General features: G+C 40.8%; 1 protein-coding gene and 1 long non-coding RNA gene across 3 annotated transcripts in view; one reads left to right on the top strand and one right to left on the bottom strand.

Moving 5' to 3' along the window:
* Positions 1-5,886: 5,886 nt before the first annotated feature.
* Positions 5,887-26,826, bottom strand: LOC121299703 (hematopoietic progenitor cell antigen CD34-like). Of its 2 annotated transcripts, XM_041227641.1 has the most exons (9): positions 26,472-26,826; positions 18,080-18,346; positions 17,605-17,855; positions 17,362-17,439; positions 12,258-12,356; positions 12,084-12,111; positions 11,085-11,137; positions 8,961-9,113; positions 5,887-7,979 (listed from the first exon to the last, which is right to left on the bottom strand). In XM_041227641.1, exons 1-9 carry the CDS (start codon positions 26,554-26,556, stop codon positions 7,767-7,769), a joined length of 1,227 nt encoding a protein of 408 aa, XP_041083575.1. In that variant the 5' UTR covers positions 26,557-26,826; the 3' UTR covers positions 5,887-7,766. The 2 variants fall into 2 exon arrangements, with proteins under 2 accessions (XP_041083575.1, XP_041083574.1); XM_041227640.1 differs by lacking the exon at positions 12,084-12,111 and having other exon boundaries at positions 12,230-12,356; positions 26,472-26,821.
* LOC121299704 overlaps positions 9,120-27,348 on the top strand; it is a 52,542-nt gene continuing 34,313 nt past the window's right edge. Inside the window, exons 1-2 of the long non-coding RNA XR_005947464.1 lie at positions 9,120-10,619; positions 13,018-13,132. This is a non-coding gene — a long non-coding RNA (uncharacterized LOC121299704). The remainder of the gene's footprint in view (positions 10,620-13,017; positions 13,133-27,348) is intronic.

Here is a 27,348-nt window from a genome sequence, read left to right as displayed (position 1 = left end):
GTCAAAGGTAAGATTTTACAGGGTACTGCAGGTAGGAGGTGCAGTAAATCAGCAAATACATTCTGTATAAGCACTAGTGGCCTGGGCTGACATCTGATTTCTGGGTGAGCTTGTTTGCAAGTTGGCATAGCATCCATCCTTGTCTTACATTGCTAGAGGCAGTTCCAAACAGCTCTGTAATTTCCTTACTGCTGGCCAGTGCCTTCAGAAATCCTCCACCTCACGAGATCTCTTTTTTATGAAATCTTTATTTGACTTTATAGATGCTTCATGGATTTTGTAAACCATATTAGTAAGTGTATCCTGCCCCCCAACACGGTCCTGTTTCGTTTCCTTCAATGAAGAGCCTGAATGGGGAGTTACAGAACAAGCTATAAACTGTAATAATATTTATTTTAAATACTATAACTTAATAATTATTTTTTTGGGGACCAAATTAACTGTGGGGTATCAATTTTTTACTGTGGGTTCTTTGCAGACCTCAACCCCGCTCTACAAAACGCCACTGATTCTGCCAGCCTTTGGTTACCTCCGAATTCCATTCTGAGAATGAAAAGGGCACATTCTCAAGCCGTTGTTTTCCACGCTGTCTCTGGCACAGCGTGCAGCCTCAGGGTGCGGATTTTGCAAGGCTTGCACAGCTTCTGTGCAATGCGGCTGCCTTCTCCTCCAGGATCTTGGATCAGAGCCTGCTTGCTCTCAAGCTCGCGTCTCCTTGCAGAAGTGTGTGCCAACCAGAACCCATCTAGTAACCCATTTATGGAGCTGTGCACGCTCCCAGTAATCTTAAAGGGGCTCGTGCTTATTTGGGTACTGGAAGATGCTTTAAAATAGGTAGATGATCAATAGAGGAATATAGGATTTATTTTGAATAACCCTGCCATGGAATCCGTTTCCCTATTTAGCGTTCCCTTCCTCCACTTAACACGTCAGTTATTTCTGATTGTATAACTCAGTCTTTACTTTGCACAAGGCAAGCCTCTAGGAAGAGCGTAGAAAGCATGTGTCTTGTACATGTTGGTACGTACACTTTAGACTCCCTCATGCTTTCTTTACTGGACAGACAGAGTGCTCTACTAGTTAGGACTTCCCTTTAATGAATGCTGTGTCATCTGTCTTTATTTAAACTGTGGTACATTAGTTTCTCGAAATACCTACAGACCTAAGTGACAGAGAGTCGACAACTTATTAGAAATCATTTATTGAATCCAAAATGAAGGTCAGAAACTATTCGTTACACCTTTAATACACAGCCAACATCTGATGTACAGTAAGTTAGATAACACGCTAAGGGACAGATTCTCAGGGCTATTTACTCCAAAGGGTCATTAGGGTAAGAGTTAACCCTAATGACACCTTGCTTCTGGTTTGGTGCTTTTGTTTCCTTTTGAAAAATTGTGCAAATGACGAGTTGCAGGAAATATCTGTGAGAATCTAGCCCTGAGTAAAGGGCTTTGACTGTTGCTTGCCGCTTCTGAAGCACATGTGTGCAGGTTTCCGGCACACTGACATCAGCAGCTGCTCCGCGACACACAGGAGGGATTGTCTGGGAAGCCTGATTGCTGGATGACAGCTATAAACTGCAAAACCAGGCCATCCCCAGTGCAGAAACTCCCGAGGAGAGTCAATGATCACCTGCTTTATAGGCTACGAGCAGGTGGTTTTATTACAACTCACAATGTGATCGTTAACCCTTTAAGGAGACAAGCTCACTCTGCAACTGTTATTTAGACTGTCAATGTGCAACTGAGTACTGCACACGCTGCTTTGTGTACTGTATGTAACTTTTTACACTGATAACTTTAAAGTCTGTTTCAAAGCTCTTTTCAAAATGTCCGCTCTTGTGCAGTGGGGTTTGATATCTGTCCTATAAATCACTGCAGGAAGAGCAATAAAAAACAAAACAACAAAACATAACAACAAGCGCGCTGGCTTTTCTGTTCCGTATCACATTGTGGATCGTTATTGCTGTGTTACCTGTTACCTGTGTTACCTGTTTGACAATGTGGGCAATAATCCTTACACTCTCAGTGCACTAGAGCAGGCATTTTGAAAAGAGCTTTGAAACAGACTTTAAAGTTATAAGTGTAAAAAGTTGTCAGGATGTTCAATGAAAAAAAAAATCAGGTGCGTTATTTAAACAGTTGTAGCAACACGTGGGGACGTGGAACGCTAGATTTTTTGGGAACCCCGTTACTTACTCATTAAGGTTTAAACCAAATAAAAAAAATAAAATAAAAAAAACCCAAGGCTTTAAGGATAGTAATATCTTTTTAATAATCTCCTTCGCCGTTACCAACCCTCTTTCAATAAGGAACGCTAGGATACATTTCTATCCTTATACAGTAATTAGTTCCAAGTCAGATACAATTTATCATAACTGACAGGAAATGGCAAATACCAGTGTGATACTGGGACCAAAAAGAAATGGGTTAATGCTGAGGGACCTTGCTGGGTAAAGCACTTACTCCTAATAACTAATGGCATCCTGTGAAATTATGATAATAGCAGCTGGTCTCCAATGCACTTAGATTAATGATGCCTTATTATCATACAAAAGCACTGCACACACCTGCTCTCCCGCTGCTCCCCTGAAACATGTGAGTCAGTTTGCATCCCGTGACTGTACAGTGTGCCTCTGCCAGAGTTTATCAAGCCATGCTTCCACTCTGCACTCCCTGTTTTTAATACAGTGTGCTATGCTTTCCCTATGGTCTGCCGCAGCACACTTTATAAGGGAAATTAGGTAACACTTTGCATTCGGTGTCTTTAAAGACATTTACAGAGCAGTTACTTAATAAATACGTGTGGGTTTACATATAATGACATGCCATTATGCATCCTTACAATGTACTTAATGTGTAAATCTTTTTACACGATATAACCCTGACCCTAACCCTAACCCGAACCCTAACCCTAACCCTAACCCGAACCTGAACCCAAACCCGAACCTGAACCCAAACCCAAACCCGAACCCGAACCCGAACCCAAACCCGAACCCGAACCTGAACCCGAACCCGAACCCGAACCTGAACCCTAACCCTAACCCGAACCCTAACCCTAACCCTAACCCGAACCCGAACCCAAACCCGAACCCGAACCCAAACCCAAACCCGAACCCGAACCTGAACCCAAACCCGAACCCGAACCCGAACCTAACCCAAACCCGAACCCGAACCTGAACCCAAACCCGAACCCGAACCCGAACCTGAACCCAAACCCGAACCTGAACCCAAACCCGAACCCGAACCTGAACCCTTTTTTGATATAATTGTGTTACAGTTGGTTAGGGTGAGGGTTACATTTTGTAAAAAGGTTTAAACATATGCATGCAAAGCAGCAGTCATTGTTTCCTATTTTTGAATCCCTAGCACTCCCTTACTGATAGTATTGGCTGCCTTTATTTCCTTGGCAATCACTGACATCATTTAATTAAACCCCTGATTGACAGTGTTTGATATATATATATATATATATATATATATATATATATATATATATATATATATATATATATATATCAGTTTAAAATCATTCAACGTCAGTACAAAAATGCAGTCATATTGTTTTTAGGGGGGGTATTCTATTTGATCTTAAATGTGGAGGATTAATAAGCAGAGTTAAGCGGAAATAAATGTATTTCTCAGCGCTTATGTCATCACGGCTAACGGCTCTGTATGCAACACACACACACACACACACACACACACATATATATATATATATATATATATATATATATATATATATATATACATATATATATATATATATATATATATATATATATATATATAGCACTTGACAGCTGTGCAGGGAGGTTTTGGCTGTGGGACTTGCTGGATCCCGCCCTTGTCAAGGGACCAGTAGAGTTTGGGTGTTTGACTGGGGAAAGCGTTGCGGTGTTAACACCCATAGCGAAACCATAATGTGGTGCAAGATAATATTTCAACTGTGACTTTGAACACACTATCATAACAAAGTTGTCCTCAGCTCTGAACATTTTAATTTAGCCGTTCTAGAAATGACCGTGCCATTATAGAACCATTTATACTGTGGTACCTTGAAGCACAGCCTCTAAGAACACAGCATTACACCAGTAATTGCAACACAATATTGCACAGCGGTCTTGATAAAATATATAAATGTTACCATGGTAATGCAGTGGATTACCTGTGTGTATTAGTTCATAAGAGTTGAAGACCATTTAGTTCAGGCCTGCCGTGTGACAGCGAGGCTGCATTACAATGCTCCAGTGTGAAAATGTTTGGTGGTAATTGTTTCCACAGAAAATGTTTAATGTCAAGGAGGTTTTCCTGGATAATTCCTCTATAAAAGCAAAAATCCCATCCCAGACTGGCAGCAGGAAACCGGTAGTAACAGGAAGTAAACATCTGATAGGCCAAGAAGGAAATTGTGAAACCTTGAAAGAATTCAATTGTAAAATAAAGTTGACTGTTTATTTATTTATTTATTTATGTATTTGTTTATTTGTTTTGTCAGTGGAATAGAAGATTGCACTTGAAATGAACCCAAAAGGCTGAATTGTGTGTCTGTGTTGTGATAGAGTATGCTTTCCACTGTGGACCTGTACTTGGAGGTGAGTATAAATATTAACCCATAGCAGCTGACTGCAGAATATTGAGGAACCCTATGAGAAAATAACCGAGTTATCCTGAATTTGAACTGCATTCACGTATTGAAAGCAGTACTCTTAAAGGGTTGGGCTTGTTTGCTGGGTTATGATAGGAAACAGTTGAAGAGAAAGAACAAAGCATAAATCTATTAGAAATCCACCTACAGGGATTTAAAGTGGACTTTTATCAATGCTACTGCTGCAGCTTAACATGCTCAATGCAGATTTATAAACATCTTCACCCGAGCGCCTTACATTTAATGGTAACGCGACTCACAACAGATTCAATGGGTAGCACTTTACATTGTGCCTCGAATTGCTATGCATTTACTATTACATAGTAGTAGAATAGTAGTTACTTATTATCTATCTATATCCTTTTGCACTATATAACTAACTCTAACCCACAAAATATATCATGCAAAAAATGTTACACATTAAGTACATTGTAACTATTCTTAATAACATTGTAATTATGTGTATTTACTGAGTACTGACTACTATGTGAAATATATAGCAATTAGAGGCACATAGTATAGTGTTACGCATTTCATCTTTGGTGCAGTGCTTATACTAGGAGACAGATGCATGGGCTTATTTTGGAAAACAAAGGAGTAACTACATGTTCTCTGGACACTTCATGCAGCCAGGCATATAATCCCATGTGCCTGTTTGTGGGACAGTAGTAACTCTAACAGTTCAATGCAGTGCAAGTAAAAAGCTTAACTGCTGGTCTTGTTGTGGTTGGGTTTCATACGGGCGCGAGTCTGATTTCATTCTCATGAAATCGGAGTAGTCTTTGACCTTTCTGCTTGCCTGTGATTAATGGAGAACACGCTGGTCTAGATTAGATCTGGACCTCTTCCTTTCATTCCTCTGGGAGAATAGTTTTCAACTGGCCTGAGTGCTGAGAAACTAGAGGGAAAACACACACGAGCACACACACACACACACACGCACACATCTGCTCCACTGGCTCCTTGAGCACACACCCTCTGCATTGGACAAAGATTTGTTTTTCTTGTAGTCGTGATCTGTGTGACCTGCGCATCCAGACTCTTTACAGTGAAGGATCATATTGACATTGACCCCTCAGTTCTACCAGTCACTTAAACTGACTTAATATAGGAGACAAAAACTGGCTGTTAATTTAGCATGATACAGAACTGAAGGGAACTCATACAGTCTGCTGTATAAGTAAATCCAGAGAAAGGGTTCACAGCACAAACCTCAAGTGCACAGGATACTTCTGAATGTATTATTATTATTTATTTACAAAATAATTCTTTTTTATGGGTTACAATTGGTAAGAAGACATGTGTTCCAAGCCTAACCCCCAGAAAAAATGTCAAACGAACAATATCTGCATAGGACTATTGGTTCAGAAAAGAATGCAAGTTTTTACAGGACCCCCTGAAAATGATATACAAGTGAGACACATGTCTGTTGCAGGGCGGGTCTCCTCCCTTTGTCTCCTGGCCTATAAGGGCTCCTCAGTCTTACAAAGCAATGAACACAGCTTTCACGTCGGAAACAGCAACATCACAAACTAGAGCTCACAGGCATGCTACAAGAACCATCGCTCTCAAAACAGGAGACACACACACACAACAGAAGATCTGTCCTATACTTCAGAAAAAAACCCTGGAAGATGTACATTGCTTGGACAAAAAAAACAAAACACATGTGTGTGTCTACTGTACTTGCGAGTGAGATGAAATTGTGTGATGGCAGCTTGCTCCAGTCTGTGATGCCAGGACTGTTCAGCACACATGCAGAATAAAAACTCGCTCGCTCGCCAAGCTCATATGCTGCTGCAGTTTTGCCTCGAAATGTTTGTATTGTACAAACATGGCACTGCAGCTGAACATATTGTGATGCATTGCGTCGTAACACTCCCTGCACAGTAGGGCTGCTCTTCCAGGGACTTGCAAAATCAGTCAAGCTGTGATGACTGGGGTATGCTAAAGAAGAGTTTGAATTTAGCCTGCATGTGTCTTTAAAGGAGCCCACTACAACACCTTTGTCAAATTCTAACAGATCAGCTATGCAGTTGCATGTGCTTGCTCTTGTGTGCACACACTAGCACCCTCTACACATGCAAAGATGTTATGCAAACCACGTCAATTTGCCAGATTTTTTTTTTTTTTTTTGCCCAAGCCATGAACATATACAATAGATGAGAACCAAAGAAACATAAAACACATAACATGTTTGCAACGTATAGGCATATACAGAATGTTTTACTTATAACAGGAAGCAGCAATCGACTACTTATTTACACATACACAATTATGAAAAATATCAGTATTCATACAAAACTAATTTATTTCAAATATTAATTCCTAACCAGACAAAAACAAACAAAAAGCCGATAGTAAAATGAAAAGTTGGGTTTGGAATGCCTAAAATAAAAAACAAACAAATAAACAAACGCACCAAAAAAAAAACCAAAAAAAAACCCACTTCATGTGCCCATGTTACTATTTGTCTTTCTCCGGTGCAAAACTGCCAGCTTTAAGAAGTAAGCGGGTTCAACTTTGTAGTGGAGAAAAAGCTCAGTATGTCAGTAAAGCTTGCAGTAATGAAATGGAGAATTATTTGAATGCTGAATTTTGCTTTACCTCTTACTAAAGCCAATTGTTTTAGTTTGTAATATAAAGCACCAGTTGTTCAGCCCAGTCTTCACTTCACCAACTCTCTAAGCCATCACCTTGTCTAAATATACAGGACTATCCACTGTACAGAAGGTGCTTTCAATTGGGAGAAATTACTGCAAGGCAGAGCAGTTTAAATCGTTGATTACACTTGGAATTATACTGCGTTGGTTCTTCTGCAGTTTAGCACCTGTGCATCCACAGATCATGATGTATTGTGTCTACTGCGATCTGCATTGGCATTTGTCCCATATTGAAAGCACTCCCTGCAGTTCAGTTTGCTTTGTTAATTTTTTTTTTGCTGACCAATGCAACCCAGACAGCACTTCACAATCTTGATTCTTTAAATAAGTTCTGCAAGTGGCGAGTTACGCTCAACCGATATCGGTGAGGGAGAGGAAACGAAGAAGAATGGATTCCTGTCTCGATATGCACTCGCCCTTCTGGGTGTGCTCAGGGTGTGCTGTCTGTCCCTACAGCTCTGTGTCTGCCACGGGGGCTTGCTTGGCAGAATGCCCGTTGGTGGTGGTGGTGGTGGAGTTGGGGCTGGGGGGGTGGTTCTTTCCCGTGTCCTGCGAGTCCCTGTTAGTGCTGGGCTTCCCCTGTGACTCGGGTGGGTGCAGGGGGGCCACGGACACCAGAGTACCACCTTGGTTATCGCTCTCCGCCTGATAGGGGTCTTCGGTCTATAGGCGTAAATATAAATCAATGAACTCATTAGTGCTGCATACAAAATGTGTGTTTTTATGAATAACACGCGGTATCGTTTTCATGAGACTGTCCTTGTAGGCTGCTGTTGGCTTTTTTGAGTTTCATAAATATCAAACTGCATTTTATTAATAAAAAAACAGACTATGAATAAAATATTCTTTAATAATAACAACTCGAAAGTTAACGTTTTCTTGGAATAGGGCCCAAGATTAATTTTGGAATGCTTATATACAGAATATTTAACATTCTATCCTGAAGTTATGACATCATCTTCCGGAACATTTCTTTTCAAAGACAACTGGTCCACAACAACAGCTTGTTTACAGCATTGCTCTTACCATCCAGCTGAAGAAGGACTGAAGAAGTCTGAAATTACATTTACATTTTTGTGGACCTACATTAACTTTCTTTTTGATTTTGCTGCTTTTGTTACACAGCTGTTTCCCTTTTTTATAGTCACTGTGTATGAAAGTACCATGTTGTTCCCTGTCTGTGTATCTAGATAGATAGCTAGATCTCTACATAGATAGATATAATTAGGCTGTATGTATTTTAAAGGGATCACACTATCGAGGTCAATAGAATAGAACAGCAGCTGCTGTAATTACTGGCAGACAGAGACACTAGAATTGTATTAGTATGCATATTGCTATATGATCTTTTTGCCAGATGTTTATTACAGCCAGATTGCTCAATGTGATGATGTATGAAGTCTAAACTCAGCATCGATATCTATATGACAGATGAAGAACAGGTTCAGTAGTAAAGGATGGTTCATTTCAACTGTGTGACCGGCACAGAGGGTGGTTTCTAGCCTCTCTCAAGTCATCCGTGCGACTGTCTGCCAGCCCAGTTGCAAGAATGAAGTATGAAGCAGCCTTACAGGTTTGCGAGGTGTGGAACCCGCGGTAAATCCCAGCACTCATGGCTTGTTGGGTTACAAGCGCAATACTGACCAGTCTCTCTCCCTTGGAGCTCCCAGTCTTTCGGGTCTTGTAGCAGTATCCCCCGATCAGGAGAGCTGCCAGCAACAAGCCCGCAATGACCAAGGAGACCAGGATACTTGGGGGATGCTTCCTCCAGTGAGGTGTGACAGTCATGAGGCCAAGCTGAAGGAGAGAAGGGAGGGATCCAATGTTACAGCACCCATATCCAGTCTCAGGCATGGAAACGAGACTCCTGCTGCAAAGCAGCATCCCCCATTCCAGGTTCTACTACAAGCTTGATTAGCCCCAGTTTATAGGTAACAAGCTCAGGAGTGTCTTGTTTAATGTGGAATGGATCAAACTGCTTGGCATTGGGAGTCTTATTTACATCCCTTGTTGAGCCCCATTCACAGATAATCCTGTTTCTATATACAGCACTTACTGTACCAGAGATATACCACTAGCCAGCGGTTTTAGACCCTGGTCCTCCCTCAATGGTCTCCTTTTTAAATATCTATTTTAAACATGCATTGTTTTCCAATGCACATAAGACAGCTCTCGCAGGCAGACAGCCCCTGAGATTTCAAACAGTGTGCAGCTGCAATGGTTGATCTAGTGTCTATGTTCATTACCAGACTGCAATGCATTTTGTCCATTCCACCCCCACCATATGCAATTGACTCAACCAGAAATACGCTGTCTCGTCATTAAACCAATCTGAAGCATCATTTTTCAACAAGCAATAAATCAGTTTGTGTAAGCGTGGCTTTTTTTTATTAGAGATTCATGTATCAAGTTTTACCAAAGAGGTAAAATGGTTGTTTCAAGTCAGTGGTTTATATGTGTCTCAGCTACTGCCATTAAATAGCGAAACACTTACTGTAATTAATGCTAGCAGCCTATTAGTTATGTCACATTGTTTTGGTCCCGAATCTTGAACACTTCATGGCTATTTTCTGTTATTTACTGCATGTACTTAGGAACCTGCTGCGTTTGTTTATAAACAGCATACTGCCCGTTAACAGGATGCAACGCTCTAACCAGTGTTACCAGTTCATTTTATATCATGTACTTGTTCATCTGGCTCTTAGTTATAGGGAATGTTATCATTCCATAAGGGAATTGCTTTAGCGCTCATAGGATTGTATTTCCTGCTGTTTCGACTATTATCTGAAGAGATGTTGGCACAGGGGTGAGAAGTGACACAATGAACCGAACGAAACACTGCTTTTTTTTTTTCTTCAAATTTCTTAAATCTGCTGCGTTGCATTTTCTTTTGGTCCATGTTGCTTTGTGTATTTATACCTGTACAATAAAAAAAAGATTTTATATTCGTCCTCTCTGATTAAGAAAGAGGTGAATCCCAGGTGTGGTTTGACACCCTAAGTAGAGCGTGTGGTTAAATACTTTTGCGCAGTGTCAGCACCAGTTCAAGGCTGATGGGAAAAGACTCACAGCCGCCAAACAGAATCTGAATTACTGTCTGAGCGTGTTCCAGCAGTTACTGTTCATTATTGTGGTGCACTAGATTTGAAGTTTGGAATAATGCACACGATCTCTGTATGTGCAACTTCAACCAAACAAGCCTTCCCAGGAAGTCAATTAATGAATTATCCCATAATGCGAAGCAGCTGTGTGTCTGCGGTTACTATGGCAAGCTATCGCAGCAAATGACCAACACAATACACAGTAAGTTTAATATTTCTACTGTATTTTGAGGGGCAATATGCAATGTGTTGTTACTAAACCAAAAAATGAATGGCTAAAACAATAACGTCACACTGAAACGCAAGTTCCACCGTGATAGTCTGTGATAGGGACCATAGGACGCGTTGTTAAATGCGTATTACTCAACAGTGAGTTTACAACATAATCTATATTGTATTCAAGAAACCACACGAAAAAAACCTCATCCTTTTTGTATAGCATCATTTTATTTAACTTTAGGTTAAAAAAATGATATCTTCTTAATAAACCGGCTACAGAAATGCATTCCAGCTGACAGGAAACGCTAGCAGCATTACCTCATAGGCCAGTGTTAAAGAGGTAACACGCAGTGAAGACGCAATTAAAAGGTACGCCGCTGGTTATAGCCTGCATTTCTGTCCCTGTTTTACGCTCTGTTCCCACAAAGGCAGTGAAAATACAAATTACCTGTTTCTTCGCATTTTCACTGTTCAAGTAGGAGGCCACGTCTTTGGGGTTTTCTGTGAAGCAAGGGGAAAACAAGAACCTAATGAACACTTACAAATACTAAACCCTAATCTGGACTCCGTTAGAAAAGCCGGTATCACTGCGGACCAATTCACAAACCATTTAAACACTGTTTTAGAACGGCTTTTAAAAGAGTGTTTGGAAACATTCTCAGTGCTTTGAAATTAATATTTGAATATATATATATATATACAATATATATATATATATATATATATATATATATATATAGTAATGTATGCGTATATAGGTATAAACTCACTTCAATGTTTCAATGAATCTTTGGTCCACTAATAGTAACTTCTCAGGTGCTAAAATGTGAGGATCACAATATTAGTTTCTGAACTACATAATCCCATCTGGCAAAATATAAAAACAGAGCAGTGGAATGTACAGCATGACTGTACTGCAGCCCTGCTCTAACGTACCTGTGATTTTAGAGCCGCTGATGAGGATGTTCTTATAACTGCATGACTGTACTGCAGCCCTGCTCTAACGTACCTGTGATTTTGGAGCTGCTGGTGAGGATGTTCTTATAACTGCATGACTGTACTGCAGCCCTGCTCTAACGTACCTGTGATTTTAGAGCTGCTGATGAGGATGTTCTTATAACTGCATGACTGTACTGCAGCCCTGCTCTAACGTACCTGTGATTTTAGAGCTGCTGATGAGAATGTTCTTATAACTGCATGACTGTACTGCAGCCCTGCTCTAACGTACCTGTGATTTTAGAGCTGCTGATGAGGATGTTCTTATAACTGCATGACTGTACTGCAGCCCTGCTCTAACCTACCTGTGATTTTAGAGCTGCTGATGAGAATGTTCTTATAACTGCATGACTGTACTGCAGCCCTGCTCTTACGTACCTGTGATTTTAGAGCTGCTGATGAGGATGTTCTTATAACTGCATGACTGTACTGCAGCCCTGCTCTAACGTACCTGTGATTTTGGAGCTGCTGATGAGAATGTTCTTATAACTGCATGACTGTACTGCAGCCCTGCTCTAACGTACCTGTGATTTTAGAGCTGCTGATGAGGATGTTCTTATAACTGCATGACTGTACTGCAGCCCTGCTCTAACGTACCTGTGATTTTAGAGCTGCTGATGAGAATGTTCTTGGACCTGGGCTTTTGATAGATGGCAATATTGCACTGGCTGTCCTCGTTGCACAGTTCATGTTTCACTTCAAGGATCAGCTGTTTGAGTTGTTCCTGCAAACACAAATACAAGCAGACACAATGCCAAGGTCAGGGTTCCCGTTTGAGTTTTAAAATGGAGTGAGCATATAATTTTTTGTTACGATTTCATGATTTGTTGAATTCAGTAGACTCTTCAGATGCATTGTAATGAGTTCCAAGGGTAGAGCACTGAAGATTTGTTGCAAGCTAGTTCATATCAGCCATCTCTCCACTGGCATTTCTTACTTGTATCACACTCTATAGCCACATTTTTGCACACTTTAAACAATACCCTAACTCTGAACCTAACCCTACTAAGCCTAACCCTAACTCTATACTTAACTCTAACTATGATAGAACGGTATACTTACATATATTGTGCAATAAGATTTACACATAAAGTACATTGTAAGTGTGCATAATAACATTGTAATTAAGTGCAAGTACACATGCATTTACTAAGTAACTACTATGTAAGTGTACACTCATTAGATACACAATGTAAAGTGTTACCCTGTTCACAACACTGTAGGAAATTGTCTTCCAAGATTTCTGTACACTTCTTATGTGGAATCATTTGACAGATTTAACACTCTTTGCGGCCTGTCCTGTAAAGTGCAGCCTGTTGGCTGTTTTGATGACGGTTGCTAGGCCATCATTTTAAACTTTTACTTTTGTTGTTCTTTTTTCCAAGACTTGATGTTTGACCCCCCACCACTCCCCGAACAGCTGCAAGAGAATGAAGTCGATCTGTCTTGAGCCGCAGCGGACTGGAAGCCTCGTATCCCAGGGGCGAGTCCAGGATTAGGGTGAGCCCCCCACACCTTGTTCTCTCCTGTTCCTCATTAATGATATCATCCCTGCATTGCACAATACCAGAAAACAATCCCTTCACTGTATGTAATGGGATCCAGACACCAAGCAGGGACCCTGTGGACTCATGTTTGCAAACTCTACAGCCCCAGTAATACCAGCAGCAGCTGTGCTTTTACGAGAGTCTATTATACATGACTGGGCTGCCAGCCAGGTCCAGTACTGTGTTGCCCATTATCTTTATCGTATGTGCAGGAGTTGACGATTTCTTAAGTGGTTTTATTAAACGCATCTCTGTGCAGTTCTAGCCTCGGTTTACAGTAAACAACTGTACATTGAAACAAGTACAGTATATTAAAGTCGTTTACTGACAGTATATAGTGAACTCTACTCATATAATGCAAAGACATGTCATGAGCATGCATATGGTAGTAATAAATAATACTGAAGGGTTTTGCTTCGTCTTACTGGAAATGCGCTCATCTGCTTAGGATAAAGGGTTTTTGGTTCAATTCCAATTTCTCCTTCACCAGTGAAACCAGTGGCTAATACGTCAAGCAGTGGGATGCTAGCACTGTAACCTGTAATTCACTTGCCTTCCAATTATGTTATATTGTGACAAATCCAGGGTCCATACAATCCGGCCAGGGCTTGTGCAACAATAACGCCAAGCACAGTGTGCTAAAAAGCCCATTCCAAGTTTCATCGTGGCTAGGTGAGGGTGGAGCTCAAAGTGGAGGTACATGACCTCCATGATAACCAGCCAGGCATCATTACTAGCAAACTGGCTGCCATGGCTCAGCTTTCTTTTTCTCTCTCTTAAGATACTTCTCCTGTTCTTGTGGGAACACGCAGGACTATTTTTACTCGCTGCATTCCTCTAGTTTTCTCATACTGAATTTTCCACTGGCTTGCCTGGTTGGTGATTTATCTGATGGCTGTTGGTTCCTGCTGAAGATAAAGAAGGTTTATTTGTGTAATTTGGAAGCCTGGCTCCTTGTTACATTGTCATGTTCGTAATGATGACTGTAGTTATAATGGCATGGGCATTGTCAGTGAGAATAGGCAGGTTCCTCGGCGCTGGGAAGAAGTTTCCTCTCTGGTTATTGTTAATTGCTTTACCAGTTGTTTTATGAAATATAGATCTCTACCACATGCTGTGGCTTTGAGTTGGAAAAGGAAATCTCCCGTTTTAGATCAAACACTTTTTTATTACCAGCAACTGCACTTAAAATGTAACTTACAAAAATGAAACAGTGTTGTGATGTGTTTCTGTATGAGAAATTCAATTTACTATTAAAAACTAGCTAGGATGGCACGACTCCCAGATATTGAGTTGTTTTTTTTCCCTTGCATGTGATCATTTAATAATATTTCCTGGATCATAAAACTGAATTCTTCCCCTTTTTTCACCCTTCTAATTTATAGTCTAATAATTCATTTTTTAAATAGAATCTTTAAAATGATCAGACATAATTCTTATCTTTAAAATGATCAGATATAATAAAGCAATGTATGCTGAATTCTTCTCCTTGCTGATCTTCATTTGAAATCTCAAGCAGTTTCCTCTGAAACCCGTTGGCCTGTGAGAGCCGGAGTGTTTGTTTACATCCACTAGAAGTGTTGGTGACCCTTGCATTTTGATATAAAGGTGTATCAGAGAAATCGGCATCAAATTGAAATGTGCGTCAGCATAACAAATGTGTTTAACACTTCTTTCAAGTGGAAAGCTTGTGACTGGCTCACTTGTGCAAAGATCTGGTTCCAAAGATGCTGGTATCTGTTTAAGACATGTGGAATGTGCGTTCTTATATGAGAGCTGCTTCCTGTGGAAAGGTGCACTGCCAAGATAAGGCTGGGGCTGACACAGGGAGAGATCAATCTGCAGCCCATAGTTAATAAACCTTGCTAAGAAGTATTCCTTCCCCCTGATCCTGGATAGAGTTCCTTCCTAGCCCCAGGCCACAGTGCAAACAATCAGGCCATGTGTTATTTCTGAAGGGGGTCATGTGTTGTTTTCAAGTAGAACAGGGCATAAAGACTCTTTGTCTGGAGGGAGATGAAAATCTCTTGCAATTTTTAATAGTGCATAATATTTCAATTGTGCATGGAATTCTGACAGAGAAAAACAACCAGCATAACATATTCTTTTACTGGAGCGCCAGTGCACTGGGACTGCTCGGGTGTGCTTTTAGACTTTGGGGACAGGGGGGATAAAATAGTGCATCATAGTCTGCGAAACAGTTCTGAAATATTCACAAAAATAATGGAACTGCATCGACTGTACCACACTCCCAAACCACTTAGATCTGCTACTCATCAAATAACACAGAACAAAGAAATGAGTAAATCAAATCCAATTAGTATCATCCTTAATGCCAAATCCTGGAATTGAGGATGATGCAAATTGGATTGGAAGCTTACTGTGAGCTCCTCTGCCTTATCAGATGGTATAACGCTAATAATCTGAGAACCCTGAGCACAGTAAGTGTGTTTTGGTATGAGTGCCAATGGCTGTTAAGCGAACAATACCAGATGTGCCAAAAATAACCACTGAGGCTGTGGTCAGGTGCCAGTGGCCTCACTTCCTCTGCTTGCTTGGGCTTACTCGCCGGTTGAACTTCTTGAGACCTGAGTTTGTGCAGCTGTATCCCCAAACTTCTACTTATTTTTTAACCTGATGACTCCACTTCAGTTATTTTTGTCTGTTGTTGTAGTGCACTCATGTTTCCATGTCTGCTTTCAGAGGATGGTAACATTCAGTCTGTGTTGCAGCACTTCTTAGGAAACCAAGGGGTGGGGTGTGACGAGGTATTGACAGTACAGGAGGTAAATGTGAGTAATCCTGCCCTCTGTGGGGAAAAAATCTGTGTGAAGCTTTGCTGCTAGCATCCCAGCTCCTGGCTTGTTTAAAGTCCTTATCTCTATTCATGACTTCATACAGTGTGAGTGGACAGATAGCGTTCACTGTATCGCATGACAAGATTTGTCTGTGTTGTCTGTGCCATCCCATCCTTGCGAAGCCCTTTCCGTCTCTGTTATCGGAAGATGTTTATAGGAACATGCAGGAAAGGTCAGGAAGCCTGGCTTTTGAAAAGGATGGAAAGGATGTTTGGGCTTTTTTCTGGTTGTGAATTAAATAGGGCACTTCCACTGGTCCATTGTTAGCAAACTAGATGGGTGGCGAAGGAGAGAAATAAGGTTTCCTGTTTTGGAAATTACAGAGCCGAGATTCCGCTCAGGTGCTTGTTGTTTTCCTTCTCAGTTCTTAATGCAATGCAGTTTATTGAGTTGCCGTTTGCTTTGAAGTGATATGTTGCCAGGATCCAGAATTACAAATGATTAATTTCCTTCACAGAGGTGGTGAAGAGCACACTGTAATTTAAACCACCAGAGAGCACTCTCTCCTCCCCATACGGCATTTCAAGTACATTAAAAAGTCCAAATGAAAGAGTTCTTTTACAAACCTAATGGTCTTGATAACAGGAACTGTACGTTTGCGTTGTCTAACAGTTCAGCTCCCTGTAACTGTATAGCACATGTGTAACTGTTGTGGCTATCTTTGTGTGGGGTACTCATTTACTGTGGTTGTAATACATTCCCTTGACAGCCCTGTGCAGCTCCTGTATTGAACTGTCAAAGAGGGGTCAGACGGTGTACTGCAGGTTAGGTACTTGCTATCTAATACAACCTGCTTTTATGAGATGCATTAGCTTTATTAAATTCCCTGTCCTGAGTGTTTTTTTCTGGCTCTTTTGCCTTTGCACTTGGATAGTCTTAGCTTCAAACCCACCAGTGGGTGTTCCCTGTGTTGCTCTCAGCGCTTCAGTGTTTGTTGTTGTTTCCAAAAGTGAGAACTTCTTTCAACTTTGATGGCTATTGGTTCCTGGGTTCCTGGCTCCAGGCTCCACTTGAGTTCCTCAGTGACCTTAGCTGCCCTGCATGCTATGCTCATGGTCCTAAACCAGTTATAGGGAACTCTTATCCTATATGGATGCTAAATAAAACATGGAACAAAGTTTACCAGATTAAATAGTAACATGGAAGTACATGGGGAGGGGGGCATAGATCCTCTGGCTTTGGATCCCTTCAGATAAGGTATTAGTGTGTGAAAGTAGAATATCGTAGCCCTGCCACCCATCTGACATTGTTAAGGCAAGGGTTGCTTTTTTAAAAATAAAAATATAAAAGCTATTGCAAATAAAAGATAACTGCTGGTACTTACACAAGTGGTTTCTTCTTTCATTTCCAGCTGTATAGCATCTTTGTCTTGTATGTCTTCCTTATGAACACAGTGGACCAGCTTTTGGGGGAGAGAGAAACAGAAAACACAGTGCTTTTAGATTCAAAACACTTGCCTTGTCAGAACAAGAACCTGTTGACTCCGGTGACTGTTCAAGACACGGTAATGAACATATCATTTCTATTAAACAAACAAACAAACAAACAACACACATCTCATACTTACTACTTCTGGTATGAAATTTCCCTGTAATTCAGTGGATTCATTTGGTGTTGAAGGAGAGGATGTGGTGTCCCGTGCGTGTGTCGTTGCCTGTGACCGAGTGCTGCTCTCTGTCTGTGGAGAGGTGGTGGAGCTGCCTGGAGTTGATGCTATAGTGTTGGCTGATGCATGAGCTGTGCTGGAGGCACCCGAGTCAGACGCTGGGTTTGTATCGACAATTGTAACTGTAGAATTCACAGGGATCGTCGTAGCTTCTAAAACGCAGAACATGGGATTACATGGGATTCCTTGTGAGAAATTCCCACTCCTTTTATCAGCCTAGCTCTCAGGTGGGTGAGGGAGCGCTTCGGTTTCTGTGTTCGTGCATGCATGGCTATGAGGGTGTCCCACTCAGGGCTAAGTTTCAAAAACCAAGTCACTGACCCCCCAAACCTACAGTCCCATAGCTTCTAAAGGGAACCAGTGAGTTTGCACTTACCAGCTTTTGAAACAGCGACAACTGGACCAGTGGATGTGACGAGAGATCTTGCCTGGTCTGTAGGGATTGCAGCAGATGTAGGATCTGATAAACCTGCAGCATCTACCCCCCCTTTTGGATCTGCTGTCCCTGTTGTTCTAGATGGAGATGTTGGATCTGTTGGAGCTGCTGGATCTCTTGAAGCTGCTGGATGTGTTAGAGTTGTTGAATGTGCTGGAGCTGGTGGAGTTGCTGGACTGGTACCAGGCTCTTGACAGTTTGTGTGATCTAAAAAGAGGTGATTCAAAGGAGAACGTTAGGAATTCTGAATGAATTCCAGAAGTGCGCCCCCACTCGTGCCTCTCCATTTCTGAAATGGAGTCTCTTTTGTGTTCAGAAAAGCTGCTGCTGTATAATGTGGAACACACTCAGATCTGCCCCAGTGCTTCATCCCCAGCTGCCTTCCCCAACGCATCTGGGTTTCAAATAATCCTGACAAAGGATTTCTCCCTACCTATATTAGGCTGGAGCCTAATTAACCATCAATCATTCAATTAAGGCTCCAGCCACATTTCCACATGCATTCTGGCAGGGGAATTTAACCCCCTCTGTGCCAACCCAATATTCCCCACACACACCCACACAGTACTCCTGTAGATCTTCCAACAAGCAAAATCGGGGAAAAATGGCATCCCTGTTTGTGCATGCATTTGTGTCTTCCATATGTCCCCATATAAAGACTAGAAGAGAGCTTTTGTTTTTTGTATCCACCCACCTACGAGATTGCCATGCCTGAAAGGGTTAAATAACTTTAGGATTGTTCCCTAAACGTTTCCCTAGTTTCTGATTGTAGTGCACATTAAATACCGCCTGCAGACTCATAAAATACGAGAAGAAGAATTCTTCATAATCTTTGGCAGGTTCCAAATGCCTCACATCTTCTTTTTTTTTTTTTTTTTTTCTGTAAAGCTTTCGACTACAGTTTATAATTTGCTCTGTAATACTTTGTAAATGATCTAATAAGTGTTAATAGAGTTCTGTGTTTTATGGAGGTCTCATATCCCAGTAACTTATCAGTAACACATACTGGACCTACAAATAAGTAGCCTGGGTAGGGTTGTGGTCTCCATTTTAGTTATAGCGCTCTTTAAGTGGGTAACAACAAACGTTTTTGTAAAGAAGTAATTGCTTAGGATTTTTTTTTTTTTATCATCTATGTGCTAAATGCTTGAAATAAATTCTGGGGTTAAAATAATGTGCCCTTGCCCAGTGGACCTCACCAGGACCTGACCTGAAACCAATTAGAAATATCTGCTTAGGTGCTGAAGAAATGAACAACCTAAGTGTGGAATGAGGTCCCTGCAGCTTCTATGCAAATAAACCTCATTCTTTCGATGCCATGGAAGTCACTCTGTGGTGATGGGGCCTCTACTGCAGGCATAAGAAGATGTTTAATATTGAAAGGTATTTGAGAGTTGCCTTTGAAATGCAATAATCATTTCTGAATATTTATTTGGCTTGGAATAAGAGAAAGCTGTTGCCTAACATCTAGCAAGGAATGCGTGAAAAATGCATGTATGGTATTTCTCCTTATCAAGAGTACCATGCAACCATAGTTAAGAAATCCTTGTACACGTTTTTTTCATGCAGTATCTGTGCAAAGGCATTCTAACACTTTGACTCCCTCTGGCCGAAGACTCATTCTCATCCCTGCATTAGAATGCAACCTCGTCTTATTTCAGCGGCTCTTTGAAATACACAAGCAGCCAAAGATAAATTCTGCTGGTTTTCAATTAGCTTGAAGCACTTTAACTCTATGGAAGGGCTCAGGTCTGGACAGCGTTTGTTTAACACTCTCCCAAGATGAATTTCGCTCTTAGTTTGAATTGATTTTTTTTTTTAAATGTAGCATGTGGAAGTTCAGAATTGTTATGAGTAAGTGTGCTCATGTTCATTTTATCTGATTCCACTTGCTAATAATGCATCTGAAATAGACAAACATGCTACAAACACACACACACACACACACACACACACACTCACTCACTCACTCATTTTTCTATTGCTATAACTTTACATTGTGATTAATATAATTAACCATTCAGAGCTGTATAAACTCCCCATAGCGCAAACTAGAGGAGGTAACTTGTCTAAGTTTGTTGCATTTGATTGTAAGCGAAAGATTTAGTTGGAAAGTATTGTTTTCCACCACAAGTTGGGGCGACCCTGCCTTCTAGGTTTTCCAGCAGTGGTCCCCAAAGTAATTTAAGAACCCCCACCACCCAATACTTGCACACTCTTCTTTGAACTTCTGTTTCTTCTCAAGTTTGTAGTTGTAACAAGAGTTGACTTCCGCTTTCCTGAATTTCTGGCTGAGAGGAAACAAGCACCTTGGGGAATGAAAAGCAACCCTGGGCTAATTAACCCCTCTCCCTCGCTCAGTCTCCCTCCTTTTCCTCTCAGATAGGGATCTTTTCCTTCTTAAAGAAGGCATTCCAGTAAGGAAACCCTAATTGTGTACAAACCCACTGGTGTACACAATGCAAGTTAAACAACCTTTCATCATGTTTATTTCCTCTCTCTATTCTTTACTAAACTTGACTTGGTTTTAACCGTGCTGTAGATGTGTTTAACACGACTTCGCTATGCTTTTACTATTCTGTCTAAGACTGCAAAAACAACTGACTCTATGTGTTTCTCTCCAGGGTGGGGGCTCTGTGTATAACTCCAAGGCTCTCTGGGATGTGGGGTCCTTTACACACGCAGGGTTTGTCGGGACTCTCAGGTTTCCAGTTGTCTGCGTCCCCGGGAGGGGCGTGTGTCTGTCCGACACAGGCAGCCCCACACACAGATTTTATTATTATTATTATTCATTTTTTAAAATCATGCAGGTAATACAGAAAGGGAAGAACCCATGATATTAATATTGTAACATCGACAGTCTGCGAAGTGAACTTCACCAGACTGCCTCCTACAGGGAATGGTTAATGAAGAGTCATCCTATCAGGAAAAGAGACACTGAATTAAGGCTGCTATGGAACACTGTAAAGGGATTGTTTGGGACTGGTGGGCTGACGTCAAGAGGGGAAGGATTAGGGGCACTATAAAAGCAGCTACTATTAATACCCTGACAAGGAAAATGAAATTAATAGCTAGTTGAGGCACCTTTCACAATAGTAACATCTTTTAAACGATTAGGATATTTATCAATGAGCTTTTGACTTGATTCTTTAATGATTTTTGACCATTCTTCAATGCAAAATTGGTCCAGAACATCCAGTTGTACTTTATACCAAGTTTTGTAGCAAAGGGTTTCAGATGATTGACCAATAGCTTTTGGTATGCTATGGAATCCATTTGACCATTTATTGGAACTAAATTTCCTGTGCCATAGAAAGATATTACCACCTCCATGCTTGACAGTAGGTATGTTGTTCTTTTCTTTGTACGCCTCACCAGACTTTCTCCAAAGATAATGATAATCAATGTGACCAAATACCTCGATTTTTGTTTCATCACGTTTTCATAACCTTTGACCAGAACTCATATCCATCATTCAAATGCCGTTTTGAAAACTTGAAGCGATTGTCCTTGTGACGTTTTCTTAAGAGTGGCTTTTTCCTTGGCCTGCGACCATTGAGACCTTCACCATGCAATACTCTACCTGTGGTTGAAATGGAAACCCCAGTCCCACTTGCAGCCAGTTCACTTTGAATGAATTTGGCAGTCAATCTCGGATTATTAACCTTCCTCACAGTTCTTCTTGTTCATGGTTAAAGACCATTCTTCCAGCCCGAGGGAGCATTGTGACAGTACCATGAGTCTTGTACTTCTTGATAATATAAACAATAGTTGAAATTGGGATACTGAAGTGCTTGGAAATCTTCTTGTATCCTTTATCAGCTTTATGACAATAAATCATTTTCTGCCTAAGGTCTTCAGATAGCTTTTTACTTTTTCCCCATATTGACTCTGGTAATGACAGCAATCGTCCTATGCCTAACCATTTTATACTCTAATAATGTTCAGCTACAATCCAGCATTTTCTAGACTTTAAGTCCAGTTTGTGCTACCAGCAGGTTTGTAACAACTCTCTTAATTCTGGGCTGCAGTTCATGGCCAGCGCTGGAGTGATGTCATCATGGAAGGGGAACAAATTGTGCTGGAAGAGGGATTTTGACTTGTAAAATGTGGTGGCGAGATTTGTAACACGCAACAAGAAAGAATAGATGATTTGTTTTTTCCACAATTTCACCACATGAGGCTCATTATTCAGGAACTACGTAAAACAAAAACAAGCAAGGAACATTAGCAGATCTTTCTTTCATGTTGTTGCCCAAAGCTGCTAACTGCGTTGACTCAAGAGAGAGTTCTTAAACACTGCTGGAACTGAGTGTGGAGCTCAGCTGGGAAGCTTAGTAGCTTTTGTGTCACACTCTCAGCTCTTGAAGTGGCACAGTGACACTGAGGTGAACTTGTATGCAGGTACTGTTGCTTCACAATAATAACAGCACTGACCTCAGAGTCTTATGAATGTTGAATACATGGTTAACTTCATAGGATAAGAAAAGGGGTGTGCTAAAGCAGACTGAATAGACACTTGCAGCTGCTTTCACAGATGCTGATTAGCCCTAATCTTGGATTACCATACCTACATTAGATAGTCCAGGAATAGTGCTAATCAGAGAAAGTGAAACCACGCATTAGTTACAGCAAGTGCCAGATATACATATTTATTTACCCTGAACTAAGGCTTTTTTGTTTCAGTTTAACTAGCTTACTGTTTCCACTGCTTATGTTATTCATGCTGCATGTATTTCAATCTTTCACCTTCCCGTGACTCAAACAGTGTAGTAAGTAATTGAAACTGGCATGTCCATTAGTCCATTCCTTCAAAATCCATGACGGAATATCTAACCCGTATCTTCTGCTTAAAAAAAAAAAAAAAAAACAGTACCGCAGCGATCATTTCAAAAAGATACACGTGGCACATTTCCCTTCATTTATTTTTTAGATTCAGATTTTTAAAATTTCAAAGCGCTACCACAGTTGTGCTCAAATCCAAAGTTTAGTGTTGTGTACTAAGTTTAATTGTTTATGTCCCAAACTAAAAATATATATATATATATATATATATATATATATATATATATATATATATATATATATATATATATATATAAAAATACAGAATTTTCTGACAAAACCAAAGATATGACCTCATCCAAGTAGATGCCTGCCAGCGAGCAGATGTTGCTTTCTGCTGGGAGCTGCACTTGCTTTCCCTCCAAGGAACAGGGTGACATCACCAGCTGACCAGCTGAGCCACGCCTTTCCACACCCTCCGAGGCACCCCGGCTCCGCGCTCTCCAGATGGTATTCAAACACAGCGGTTGGAGATTTTCCCACATGATTCTGCTAAGTAGCGGGAGCTGGAAATTCTTTCATGTTTCCCCAGGAATGCACACACTATACAGCGAGGCAATCCACACCATGATGCTGCGCTGCACTGCAATGGAGTGTGGACAGGGCAAGCGGGACATGCATTGCATACCCTGAAAGGTTGTGATAATACTATAAAATAAAATGAAGATGCGTCTTCCTAGTTCCTACTTTTATTTATATATAGAGCAGGCCCTAAGGCAAGGCGAGCAAGGCGACCGCCTAGGGCCCCCACGCTCAACCAGGCTGCTGTGAGATTTCATGTGTTCGTTACGTGCGCAAAACACGCAATTTGGGGTACCTCAGAGAGCACCAGCAACATTAAATTCCGGCGTCAGTAGACATTTACTTTTTTTGTTTATTTATTTTTATTCCTTAGCAACAGTCTCTGATGATAGTTTCTCATTGGGTTAAACTGGCGCCTAACGGTCCAGAACAGCGCCAGTTTTGCCAAGAGTCAGAGGGATTTTGGAGTGGTGGGTGGGTGTGCTAGTGAGTTAATTCGGTATGGGTTCTAACTTGGTCGTCTTGTGTTTTGGGCCAGAGTAGCAGGGTGGTACAACAGAGGACATACACACCTATAACCACCACAATTATAACTGGATAAACATTGGCGCGTGATTTTACTATGTTCTCCATGTAGAATAAAACAGTTGCTGTAACTTTACACTAGTGGATGCTCTGTGATTGGCAGTTATTACTTTCAATCAAAAGACCAGGAACGGAATCCTACTTTCAATCAGAAGACCAGGAACGGAATCCTGAAGAGACGGAACACTGTTCTTGACCGTTCCGCTCCAGTTTAACCCAATGAGAAACTATCATCACTATGGTTGCTAAGGAATAAAAAAAAAAAAAAAAAAGTAAACAGAATTTATTGTTGGTAGCACTATATATATAATTTGCTTTTATGACGCTGTTATAGAAGAATTTGTAAAGAAAGAATGTCGGCTGGATTTCGTCAGTAAATAGGATGAGTAAACCTATATCTATTTTTTAATTTCTTGAGTTTCAGAACTGTGCCAGGAAACTTTTACTCGAGGCTTTAAAATAGTGAGTAAAATAAATTCAGAAAATGATTATAGATGGGCACACAGCACACACTTTGCTAAACTGGTTGTTAGTTCTTGTCTTTACCATCGGCAACTAAACTGGAGCACTGTGTGCATTATAACTATTCCAAAAGTTTAGACAAAACATGTAATGAACTCTGCCTTTCCCTAGCCTCTCCTCTCAGTTAAGGTAAAAATGACTGGAAAAACAAACACATAAAGAAATGCTATCAATAATAAATTCCTAATGCTGTAGCACACAGTCCAGATAGGATGTGGGTGTGGGGTCAGCAGTCACGATGGAGGCTGAAGTGTTTATCTGTTTTGCTAGTGTGGGAGAGTCTCTGATATGGGTGTGGCTCCAACACCTGTGATGTCAAGTGGATGGATTCAATAGATTATTCAGCATGATCCCAGCTTGACCCCCGAACAAAACCTCACCCTCGTTCTCCCCAAAATAGTTCAACATTCCTAAGAATTGTATTTGAGCGATGTTAGCTTTTGATCTCCCCCTGTACAGTGCAGTACACACACTCTCAATCTACACACTTTGTTCAACTTGTTTTTGGCGTCCTAGGTCATAGTAATTCAGCCAATCACAAGAAAACAGCCTTGGTCATTCAATCATTAAAAAAGTCAGCCTTGGTTATTCAATCGTTAAAGGGGGGGGGGGGGGGCTGCATGGGTTATTCAGCTACTGTGCTTGAGGACAAAACTGTCCAGATGTTTCTAAATTAAACAAAATTGAACAATGAATGCAACCATTCGAGCGCACATGCGGCAGGTTTTGATAATGGACATGCAGGCTGTGTAATGAGTATAAAGTAATCCACTTTTTTAAAAAAATTTAAGTTCTGTAATTAGAAACAGAGGTACCAAGGTGTTTGAAACCTGAAACAATTACTCTTGGCATTTGTACATTTGTTCTCGTATTTAACCCTTTACATATATACAAACCGAATGGGAACAGCTCATTTATAGATTAAAGAGTTAAAAAGGATCTCACTTTCAACTTCTAATGTATTTAGATTTTATGACATCCTGCCTTACTTAAAATATCTGTTCTTCTATCTTAATGAAAATTTCCTGGTTATATAATGTTAAAAAAAAACAAACAAAAGTTGATGGAAAAAAATAAGATTTGAATCTGAACATTGCGATTCACTTACTCTCGCTATTTAAAACGTTTGACCTTTTCATGAGTAATCGTTCTAATTTTATTTGCAAGCTCCCTGGTATGTTGGCATGCTGTACAGACTAGGCCAGTCTCTCACTGAGGATGTGTATCTTTTTCCTGTAGTTTATCAGCAGTCAGGTTTTGGGGCTTTGTGTTTCAGAGATGTCTTTTGCAGAATGTAAGCTGTGAAGTTACTAAACCAGCGCCCGCCCAAAAACAGTACACATTTGGAGAGCCTGTCTCCCTAAGGGTGTGATACTGTCCCTTTTTTAATCCCTGTTGATGCAGCTGAAACTCAGCAGGGTTGCTTGGAGACTACATTTTCTCCTTATAAGCTCTCCACTTACTAAATACACTTTCCATCTTATCCAATGCAGACAGACTTCTCGGTACAAACATTTGCTCACAACTTTCACTCATGCTGAGGCTAATGCATTGGCAACACAGGAGAGACTCCTGGAAGTGCATATGCAATGCAGCTAGTGCTGGCTGCTCAGTAAATACTAATCAATAAGAAAATAGACATTTCCAGTAATTGCAAGCAATACAAAAAGTTACAAATAAACCCTTTTAAATGGCCTTAAAATAAATCGGACAAAGATAAACAGACAGCAAAGCAATAAAGGGTTAAAAAAACAAAACATTTTTTATATAAAAAATGAGCATACTGATAAAGCACATGTTTTCAAAAACTCATATTCTAAAGAAACCCTATGGTGGACTGCAGCAAAGTGGTACTCACCTATCATCAGCAGGGCACAAAGGACCAGGACCAAAATAAGTTTTTCTTTAGCTTCATTCATTCTGTTCAGTGCTGCTGCAGCCATCCTTCTGCTGGAGTCTAGCGTTCAAGGCTGTTCTGTATGGGAGCAGTCTGGAAAGGTTTGTATTTCTTCCTCTGTCTAGGTGTAAGGCGGTGGTGCTGGAGGTTCCTGTTGAGGCAGGGAGAGCGGGAGAGAGCGAGGCGAGCTGGATAGTAGAGTGCCTGGTCTTCTTTTAGTCTCAGTTTTATACAGCCCCTCACTTTGCCTTCCTGACTCCACACCCCTTTTCTCCACTGCTGGCTTAACTCTTTGGCAATGCAGAAGCAGCAGCAGCAGCAGGAGGGCTCTCCTTCGCGTGTGCTTGTCAAGTCTGGGGCAGGAGGAGACACAGGCTGAGCAAACAAGGGACAGGGGAGCAGGGGCAGGAGAAGGGCTTTCTATTCTGTAGGAGTGTGTAGGAGCATGGTCGGCCACCGTTTAGGGGTGTCCTTTGTAAAATATTTCATTTGTGTTTTATATATATAAAAGGGCTGTCAAGCAATTAAAACAATTACTATTAATTGTGATTACAATTTTTAATCATTTAATCTTGGGTTTAATTGCTTATTGGTACAATTACTGCATCCATCTCAATTGTTTGTTTTTATTACTGATGCTATTATTATTATTATTATTATTACTATTATTATTATTAAGTTCTTCTTATTACCTATAAGGCCATACATGGTCTTGGACCTTCTTATCGTTAAGATCTGCTGAGCCCATACGTCCCTGATCGTTCCCTGAGATGGGAAAATGCTAATCTTCTCTGTCCGAGCCAAGGCATTCAGTTCTAATGCCCCTTGTCTTTGGATT

Source organism: Polyodon spathula, chromosome 25, assembly GCF_017654505.1.
Source record: "Polyodon spathula isolate WHYD16114869_AA chromosome 25, ASM1765450v1, whole genome shotgun sequence".
Taxonomy (NCBI): Eukaryota; Metazoa; Chordata; class Actinopteri; order Acipenseriformes; family Polyodontidae; genus Polyodon; species Polyodon spathula.
This window is presented reverse-complemented; position numbering and strand designations above follow the sequence as displayed.